This window comes from Suillus plorans (assembly GCF_016647745.1).
Source record: "Suillus plorans strain S12 chromosome Unknown HD556scaffold_134, whole genome shotgun sequence".
Taxonomy (NCBI): domain Eukaryota; kingdom Fungi; phylum Basidiomycota; class Agaricomycetes; order Boletales; family Suillaceae; genus Suillus; species Suillus plorans.
In genome coordinates this window covers 6,180-17,157 of record NW_024537518.1, presented here as the reverse complement: position 1 = coordinate 17,157, position 10,978 = coordinate 6,180, and the positions used below count along the sequence as shown (strand labels likewise).

General features: G+C 40.4%; 2 protein-coding genes across 2 annotated transcripts; both read left to right on the top strand.

Moving 5' to 3' along the window:
* Positions 1-1,197: 1,197 nt before the first annotated feature.
* On the top strand, positions 1,198-1,881 carry HD556DRAFT_1251003 (uncharacterized protein; the record flags this gene model as incomplete). Its single annotated transcript, XM_041298976.1, has 1 exon — positions 1,198-1,881. A coding segment is annotated over one exon (684 nt), but the record flags the coding sequence as incomplete, so codon positions are not given.
* A 6,008-nt stretch (positions 1,882-7,889) lies between these two features.
* HD556DRAFT_1314893 (uncharacterized protein) lies at positions 7,890-9,175 on the top strand (the record flags this gene model as incomplete). The annotated part of the gene is made up of 4 exons (XM_041301036.1): positions 7,890-8,111; positions 8,183-8,311; positions 8,346-8,394; positions 8,436-9,175. 4 exons carry the CDS (start codon positions 7,890-7,892, stop codon positions 9,173-9,175), a joined length of 1,140 nt encoding a protein of 379 aa, XP_041152130.1.
* Between the last annotated feature and the right edge of the window lie 1,803 nt (positions 9,176-10,978).

The following is a 10,978-nucleotide window of genomic DNA, read 5'->3' as shown; positions in this document are numbered from 1 at the left end:
CAACAAGTCTTGGGAATCACTGGCTGCACAATTTTCTGGCTGTCAATAATGACGGCCTGGCCATATGCTCCCTGCAACACATGGATCACAGGGAGCATGTTGTAGGACTTGGAGTCCTTGTGGCCTTGTAGAGGCTCTTTTTGCAGCGTCCCTTAGGTCCTCGTGTTGCGTGTGCATCGGCTCGCACCCACGTCCCTTCGGTTCCATCGCGTGTCCTTCCCTTGTCCTATCCATGTCCTCTGCCGGTCCATTGGTGTGTACTTATCTCAATCTGCATTAGACTAACTTTATTACTGATGCTATATCATTTATATCCTCATTTCTTGCATTATGGACCCTTGTTACATACTACTGCTACCTACTCGGCTGTGAACAGCACTTAGATGTGCACATATATATTCATACTTAGAATTTTTTTTGTATCTATCTATCTCCCACAAGGAATCTATCACCTGTCTGCATGCATTAAGTCTCAACCTGAGTTTTACATGTATTACCGTGCGTGCGTCCCTAACGGCCATGTGAATGTCCGCCCCTTTCAGATCCACATATCCCTTAAATGCCCTATTGGTTCACCACCACACCGTTCTGCTTTCACACTTCATGGCTTTCACTTTTGTCTTTCCGCACAGCCACGCACTCCTGCAAGTCAATGTATCTTCGGCCACCTGGCCTTGTTTTGTACCGCGCTTTCAGTGGCTTGCCCACACTCACTTCGCATCGCGCCTTTCTCATTCTCAGTTACTTTTATTAGTTCAAAGATTTCCCCTCCATATTTTTACTTGAAGGAATCATTCTCAGTAGCAATCCCCTTGGGCCAAATCTATACTCGCATCCAGAGGTCTATTTGAGTTTTACCCCACTTCACCCTTTCTTCCCCTTTCATCCCTTCTCATCTAGCTATCATTCCTCTCACACAATGTACCCGCTGACCGCTTATCCCTCATCATCTATATGTGTGAGGCAACAGATGATTCTTTGATTGTAGCACAGGATCTCGCATCCTTGGAGCGTTCATGTCTGGCTATGGAACAGTTCCAGGCTGCTTATGGATGGCTCACTAACTGAGACAAATCTGCGCTGTTTTTTCTCAATGTCCCCGATCCTCCTGATTCCCATTCTTTGCCATCAGTCTCACGAACTAACCCAACCTCGCAGACCATATGCAAACGTTCAGTACATGTGGTTTATTTGCATGTCGAATTTCTATGTGTACAGATCAATGATCCAAATACTCAGTTCGCAAAGATATGTGATATCATTGTATCATTCACACTTCCACACCTCCCTTGTCAACTACCTCTAACGGTACTACATCGCATCATCTTGCAACACCTCATATCTCGTGTTCGCCCACTGTTAGCCTTTCAACCAATAAAAAGGACTCAGGCGGTTGAACTTGATCATCTTCTTGCTCAGCATATACATGAATATTATCACTTTCCCTTTCACTTTAATTCAGCACTTCTGTCCCTGCCTGTGGAATCATTTGGATTTGGTTTCCCCTCTATTTCAAGACTAAACAGTACAATCGCTCTGCAGGGAATGATGATCACCCTAGCTGATTGGATGTGTGGTCTGAACCACTGCGTCTATCCCCTCGACAGGCCATCTGTAGATCAGAGCTTTTCATGCTGCCGACACAGCTTGCCTTCACTCTGGATCACTGCACATGAGACACTACACTCTGCCAGTCTAACAGTCCCAATGACTGATCAGTCTTTCCTCTTGGGAGATGTTGCACTACAACACCTACTGTGTGCATGTCCATCTTCATCATTTCCACTTTCTTCTTATGATGTATTAACTCTTAAGACTGAAGGTTATCGTCACCTTAGTGGCTCACATGGACCTTCCTCGCCTTCGTCTTTGACTCTCTGATGCATCCCTTTGTTCAGTTGGGAGATGGCTACAATGTCTCAATGCGGATTCATTGTCAAATATTCACCTCGGCATGCAGCCAGAGCAACCAGCACTGATAGATCACTCCTCACTACTCTATCCTCTGGGCATTCAGCAATATCATGCTGAAGTTGCGCTATTAGGTGCTATGCATGTCAGCCAACAACTCCCGCATCAGCACCTGCTGGATTCTTTGATTGCTTGCGACAGCTCTATGATGCCTGCTCAAAGCACTCTGGATAGTGTGCGATCCGAGTGCTACACCGATCAGGTGTCTGGATATTGGATCTGGAAATTGGACAGATAGAGGACTGAAGGTCTGGAGACATAGATAGGGGATCCAGAGGTCCAGATGAGGCATGGGAACATTGTTGAATGTAGGTCCGGAATGCAGGATATGACAAGAGGTCAGGATCCCAATTCACTGAGTCTCGCTAGACATAGGCCAAAAACTCTGCTAAAGGAGGTAGCAATGAGGATTGCAAAGACATATTAGTCATACCAAATGATGTATGAGCATCTGACAAAGGGACAGGCCCTTGATATAAGCAAGGTTTGGGATGGCCCAAAGGCTGCTAGGGAGCTTGCTCGTCTTATTACCCTGGTGTAAATAAAGTTAAACACAATTAATCTTATTATACTTGGTAGCAGCTGTAAAATTGATAATATGTGACTAATATAGCACAATATATACACACTAATTTGCTTCATCTCTCTGTGATCTCACACCATTATTATCAAGACTTATTTATTACATATTCTGTAAGACAATTGCATGTACAGCATTCATTCAATTTTCCAGCAAGTTATAAAAACCCAGCTCTCATTAGAAATAAGGCATATGTATATAGCCATATTATATCAAATGATAAACTTCATTAGTATGGATATAACAAATCTGCTAGAATACGGAAGGTATTGGGTTTTACTATGCCTGAATAGACAATATTTGACCCTAAAACATCTCTAACTATGTTCTGACTCAAGAAATAGAAAGAAATAAAAGAAGAGTAAATGAGGTTCTGAGCCAAAGACAGAAAACTAGGTTTCAGAAACTATCTAATGGGCTGAAAAAGCTATATCTAGGAGATGCTACTGATTAATTTAAATTGATGGAAAGTATTTAACAACCAAAAACTAAATGCAAACAGTTGAAGACTATAGAGAAAGATAGAAGATAATTGTATAAGTGACAAAAATATAAATATAAATTAATGAAAGTATAAGTAAGAGAAGCTAAGTAAAAACTGTTAATGTGAGCCTAGAGAAACTTTAACTATGATAGTGCTTCACACTTATCAAATAAATCATACATGATTTACCTTATTAAGATGAAAAAATAATAATTTAAGTTTGATCCAACTCTATGTATCTCCTTAGTCTTAAAGACCTGCATTATAAGTAGTGACCAAGTGGAGATATCCATATATATCCTATGTATTTTAAAAATTCTATTTAATATGTTAGACAAATGTGAAAAGTTGACTATTTAGACAATGATAGTGCAAAATTTATTTGTAACCTCACAGATGTCTTAGATGACTTACTTAAATTGGAAGTTGAAAATAATTTGTTCTCACCTAGTACCGACCTGGTCTCTATACTATCAGTCTTGTCTCTTGTTGAAATTATACTTTATACATCTCAGGAAGACCTTAAATGTAACTCACACTTTTGCTTGGAAAATTCAACATACTTTCTAAAACCTGTTATCAAAAATATGGACCTAATTTGCCTAAGTATTTTCCCTAAACATTTATATATTGTTGATGATACTATGTTTTATGACCTTAATAAGATCTGCTTAATAGATGAAACAAAATAATGACTCTCTAAGCATATCATTGAGTTAGCCATTAATAGCTTGGATACCATGATATTATCATTCTATCATGGCTAGCATAGTTCATAGACCTTAATCCTATTGAGTATTTCTGGGAATGACTTAAGAAATAGCTTATAGCCTATCAAAATTCACTATAGGGACCTGACTGTCATTTGCTCTTATTATTGACATCACCTTCTGGAAATACAAGATCTGACAGATAGATGAAAGATTCTGATATCCTAGGAGGTAACTTGAGGTCATAATCAGCAGCAAATACATATATGATCTACTTTACTACTTGTAACCTTATGATATCTTTGAAATTTGCAGCTTTGATCCCTGGCTTGACTTCAACAGTCAGGATGATGAGCTACTTATCAAAACAGAGCAGAAGTTCTTCTGGTTGACCCAGAGTGGCAAGCTAGAGTACTTGGATAAAGTGAGGTATCTTTAGTTTTGAAATATAATGTTGGAGTAGTAGAGATGCTTATGTGAAATGAATAACAGTTTGTAACAACTTAGAATGATTGAATGTTAGTCTAGACTGTGTACTGGTATCATCTGAGTTAATGTTATATGTCCATACCAGCAAATACTGTAGTATAGTAGAGCAAGTCGTAGTCTGGGTCACAGTATCTGATTATGATATAGCACTTGGCTTACAAAATAATGAACCTAGAAATCAAACTTTTTTCAGCTGCATTACTGCTTCATTTTGAAGTTCTCTACTGCATTAGTCAGCCTTCTATTTGTTAGCCATCTTATTAGGTCTTTGACTAAGTACATGAGTTTAAAACTATCAGTTTACTATTCTTCTAGTATAGCTATAATCTGTTCACTATTATTAGTAAGTAATTGTCTGGTTAGCAACTTATATGAAAGTAATTGCCTCTACTACAATAGTGGGTTTTGTAAGTTAGCCAAGGAATAAGGCTAACATAGAAGTTAGTCTATATGTGAGTAAGTGGTGTGGTGTCAATTTTCTTTGTTCTCATCCACATCAGACATCTATCACCATAGACAACAGTGGACCTAGCTCTTCCTCTTTGCACACCCATCACACCATACCCTCTCACAGGTCTTTCAAATGAAACTCCTTTAAAGACACCTCCTTCTAATACTAACTATTGTGCTATCAAACAGCTTCATCCGACATGCTATACTTGTGCACTAAATTAGTGCACTCATCCTTAACCTGTTTGGGCCTACTTGCCCCTCACAGCTCACCTTTTGCATCCAGGTTAAGCCAACATTTTGGGCCAGAAAATCCTACAGGTTTTTGCCCCCAAACCTTTGTATACTTTACTGTTTTATTTATAGCTACTTTGGACATTTGAGCATTGAGACACATAGAGTTTAGATAGCCTTCTAGTAGAGAAAATAAATCTAGTGCAGGTTAGAAATATTTATAGCACATAACTCTTAATACTATAATAAAAAAATCATCTCTTAACATCACCCAAATACTAGTAGAATCTTCTTCATTTTTTTTGCCCATTGCCTACTCCATAGGGCTATCATTAGCTATATGATAATCTCTTTGAAGAATAAACTTCTGGTAATTCCAAATGTTATCATTCTATTGTTCTGTTGGTCAAGTATCAGGTGAATATCTCCAGAGGAGTACTTGCTTTACTAGAAGTCTATAGCAATAAGATCCAAAAACACTTAGTAGCTCTTACTGATTATAAATTGTTGGTTTCAGAATGACTTAGTAATTCATAGGGGCTATTTCAGCTATCAGACAGAGTTGCAGCAGAGTGAGGAAATATTGCTAAGAAGAAATACTCAAATTCAATAAAGAATATATCTTGAATAGTGGCAGAAGTGATTAGAGCAAAAGAAGGTCATACAAAATACTATAATTATAGCAATCACATTACTTGAACTTCAAGTCAAAAAGTGTTCTAATGAGTCATCAAATAAAAATGATTAGATCTTCACACAATCTCATTATCTTACTATGCTATAGGGGTCAAAAATAATGCTAAGAAGCAGAGCTTTCCAACATCTCCATATAGCTTGGTTATATTTCTATATTCTAACTCATATTAAATCAATTATATTTAAAACTAACCTTTTTTAAGCTACTGTATCTAGGTATAAAATAAATAGCAGAAAGGACAATATAGGACACAAGGTGTATGAGAATAATAATAAGGATGTCTAAAAGTAATATCTTAATCATAACTCCTAATGTAAGGCAAGCTATTGCACCTAGCTTAAGTAGTGTTAGAAATATAAGATAAAAAACAGAAAAAATATATAGTAGTTTATAAATTTCTGACAGTATTTCTAGGTCTGAAATAAATAAGATAACTAAAATATGTATATATCCTAACCTGCAGTGATATGCCTAGAAGATTAATGATTACTTAGTGTCAAATCATGCTTGAAATGATAGCTAGCCCTAAGAAAAAGAGAGATAAGTACATATTGGGTGAGTAATTCCTAGTTAGTAAACAAGATATTAAATGATATAGCAGGCTAAGGGCTAAGTAGGTCTAGCCTGCTGCTGTATTTGTGCTATCAATTTCCTAACCTGACCCATCAAAGCTTCCATATAATACAAAAAACATCTGGCACCAACAAATTTTTAAGTCTACAGTAAAGAAAATCATAATATATATAGTGAACAAGGCTTCTTTGTTGATGAGGCTGGAAAGAAAGGCATTCATTTAAGAGAAGTTAGCAAATGTATTTCTAGTTTTCTAATGACTAAAACTTCATTGTGTATTAGCAAAGTTCAGACAAAAATGGGCTACATTCAATTGCACATACATTATATCTGATGTTATCCAGACCCTGTAGGTCTATCATGCATACATACAAGAAGATTACACAGGCCAATACATAGCATAAGTTCTGTTTTTATTCTCTACTATAGCTGGCAGTATTTGAACTAATGTAGGGAACCATGTTTCTGTAGCTTTGTAATAGTTCATTTTATGATGCACATCAACTGCTAATCATTGCCCAAATCACACTCTATTACATTCAACTCAATATGCATCAAATCCAAAAACACTGGATTTCACATTGGGTTCTACATTAGTTTATTGGATATCATATGCATTTGTTCTACCTATGCCCTGTCCCATTCTGCTAGCCCTGCTAGATGTGTAGTTCAATATTTTGTACATTACTTATATTGTAGATAGTGTGATTACATGTTTTACCACAGTCTGCAGCACCTTATGTCTGATTACATAGAACATCAGACCCAATATTTTGCTATTACTTTCACCTATACATTTCCAGATTTCTACATACATACATAAATATTGGACTGACTCACAGTATCACCCATCATCCAAATAGAGGAGAGGAGTTTCCTCTTATACTTAAGGGTCAAACCTAATATTTTATAGTTCTTAGTTGAACATCATCATTCCTTCATCTGTAGCTATTATTGTTAAGGTCACATGCTCAAGAGGGTCGGATCAAAAGGGCTTGGCCTCAGCTCATGTGCTATGCCCCTTTCCCAAGTAAGTGCCCTTAATTTCTGGATGCTGGAAATGTCATTTGTAGTTTCTGAAATATGATAAGATGGAAATCCAGATATCTGGATATGAAATATGAGATAAATCTGGTAGATGTCCAGAAGTTGGATATGCAAGCAGATAAGGCTAATCTGGACAAAGTTCAAACTAGAAACTAACAGAGGTAAGACTACCTTAAGGTAGTGCTAGATATATAGTCTAGGATAGAATCCTAAGACTTGGAGATGACAAGAGAACTAGCTTAAGTCCAGAAGACAGAGGAATGAGTAGGAACTAAAATAATATTCGAACTGAGGTGTTTCCATGAGTTACAGGGGTTTATATACTATAGGTATCAGTCAGCAGAACATAAGGCTATGTATGAAGCATATGAAAAATTTATTAGTAAGTATAACAGATCACAAAGAATCCATATTGGAAATAAAACATAGGTAAGAGCCTGTTCGGCAATAAATATTTGGCTGATATTTGGCAATATTGAAATATATTCCTCGGCATCGTCCAGAATGTCTCATCAGAGCTTTAACTTTCCTTGCCTCATACTGTACATATGATGAGTTTCTACACCTACCCTGTTGATATACAACAATGCAATAGACTCATTGCTAGGTGCCATTGTGATCACTGCGATCTATGCACAATACACCACCCTGATCATGGCTCAACCAGAAGCTCACCACAATACTATGAAGTCCCAGCCTGCGCACTGGATAAATGAGGAGATCACCGTCCTTGTCAATCATATGCATGACCATCGCACAGACAGTGAAGGCTCCGGTAACTTCAAGCCACAGGTCTACACTTCCGCTGTAACGGCCATCAATGATGATCCTCACCTTCAACCAATATGGATCGGTCCAGCAAAGACCATCAAGATGGTGAAGAGCAAGTAGGTATTAGTGCGTCCAAGTCTGTCCTTTCAATCAGTTCACTGATCAAATGTTTTTAGCTCAAGACTATACACTATGCTATCGATAAGTACCGCAACCAGACTGGTACACATTGGGACAACATCAATGGAGCTGGGATTCATGGCTCCGCAGCGGCTGCCGTATGGGATGCATATGTTGCAAACAAGGTACATCAGCCTCACTATTTTTTTTAATTCAAAGCTAATATACAATAGCATAATCATCCTATGCGTCCATTCCGCAACACTGGGTGAGTTCACTATGAGAAAATGCAGGAGATCTTACCCCTAGGTGGTGCTCAAGGGTGCCATGCCTTCCACCCAAGTGTCATGGGTCCTCCTCCATCAATCCCCAACAATGATGAGGTTAAGGCTGGCCCTTATCGGGCTCCAGCCAATCGCACTGGCCCTACCTCTACTGCCAGTCTTTTCTCTACCACTGGCCCTTCCTCTACCACTGGTGTTCCCTCTGTTGCTACCAGCTCTACCAGTGCCAAGCACCCTTATGAGGGCACCACCATCGATTCTCTTGAGACCAGGTCCCTCACATCAACTCATGAATCAGCGCAATCTGTCTCCACCACCCTGGTGTCTGCCCCCCCCTTAAAGATAGCACGTTCACAGGGCGGCACTTATATCTCTAAGAAGACGAGCAACACAGCGAAGATGAGCAGTGCCACACAGGCAGCCAAGATCATACCTGCTGCTGCTGTGTTGGGAATGCAGGGTACTATCAACCATCTGACAGATGTCTTCGAAAGATTCGTTCAGGGCCTCAATGAGAAGGGGGGCATGCAGCTTCTGCCTCCACCTCCGCCTGGGCCTGGGAACAGCCAGGACTTGGTGGTGTGCGCCGTACACCTATTACAAATAGAGGATGCTGACATGCCTCCTGAGCAGCACGCTGTACTGATAATGGTCCTCGGTGAGAAGAACAATGAGCGCTTCTTGGAGTTCTATGTCTCCCTCACAGACAAAGCAACCAGGTGTCCATCCATAGAGAAGCTGATCACAGATGCAATGGCATCTTGAGAATCTTTCTAAGTCCCCATTATCGTTGTACATGATGTTGCCTTGTTCTTTTACCGCTCACTTTTGTTTTCATGTATGTACAATACCATGACTGTCACAATAGAATGAATTTGGAGGCTACATGTAGTACTAGGACTGAATTATTTGAAAGCAAAAGCATCTTCACCTACAGCATCATCAACAATGTCCTCATCAACAACATCTTCATCAACAGCATCCTCATCCGCATCCCCCTCATCCTCATTGCGGTCCTCATCCATATCCTCTTCATCAAGGTCGGCACCTTCAAAAGCACGTTCTAGCAAGATGCACTGATAGTTAGCCCACATTGCAGATGCAATGTGATCCCGCATCGCAGATCCTTGACGAAATTCGAGTTTGTCGTCTTCTTCAACAGCAGCAATGTCGTCTTCTTCAACGTTTCTACCAAAATATCCACCCCGCCAATCTTCGTCGTTGTTATTGCCATCGTCGTCGTCATTGGTGAGGGACTCAGCAGGATCATATTCACGGATGAAGTTATGAACAGCGCACAGTGTGGCGGGAATTCAAGCTTGTATATCCATGGCATATGCAGGTGACAACAACAAGATCTGAAAACAATGTTTCAAAATGCCAAAGATATGCTTGACAACATTTTGTGCCAATGCATGTCATAGATTGAACAATTCCTCTTTATTTGCAGGCCTGTGGTGCTTAGGATAAGTTTGAAACATGCCCAGAATCAAGTAAGAACTTACCTGGTGTTTGGGCGTCCCCATTCAGCGAGGTGGTAACGCACACCTCGGTATGGTACAAGTATGTAAGGACTACTGAGCGGTTGACGCCGGAAATAGCCGAAGTAACGCTCACCTCTACCATCACCATCGAAAACTTCAGCACGGACCTCGTCATCATCCTATCCTTGTTCCCCATCAATGCCTCGTATAATCGACCCTTATTATTCTCGTCTCCGTTATCCTGCTCGCAGCCGAACCGCCGAAAACTGTCAAACCCATGCGCACTCTCGTTATCCTGTCAAACCATACCCATTCATACCTCCGTTTGCTCATTTTCGTACTCTTTCGCGCTACATCTACTCTACCTTCTCGGACGCGACGATTCTACCTTCGGACTCCGTTTTTCGCATTTAATTTCGGCCTAGCCATCGATAAGGACCCTTACTATTCTAAAGTATAAGTAGCCCATGTACAGTCCATACTGATAGGCAATCATACCCAGTCTCGAAGTCTCACTCTCGCATTCATTGATATAACTATAACTATCGTCTCAAAAAAAAACGTCTCAAAATCATCACATTCCTTATTGTCTAACATTCGCTGATAGCTATCTACTCTTTAGCGCTCGTATATCCTCCAGCGGTCTCCACACCCCTTCGCACTCGCGAGTCGTACGCCGACTTACATATTGGAGCCCACCGCGAGGGGTGTGTTCCAGATCTCTTGACCTACCCTAGCGCATCCCACTCTCCCTCACCATCCACGCTGGCTCACGCTACAGACGACCACGCTGTTGCAGGCCCCTCGACTCCTCAACCAGAACCAGTAACACCACTGAATCCTATTCCCCGTCCAATCCGCCACAGAAAATCAGACGACTCAGATGAGGCCGACGACGAGGACGAGAATCCGTTCGCGCCGAACAACCATAGATCATCACGTCCCACTGTCGCAACGTCATCACAACAACCTTCATTCACATTCCAGCACCCACAACCGTTCATTTTGAGACCAGCCGTCTTCACTAACACTCAAGCTCGAGCCACGACCCAGCCAACCGCCATCATGTCCCACGCGCATCGAG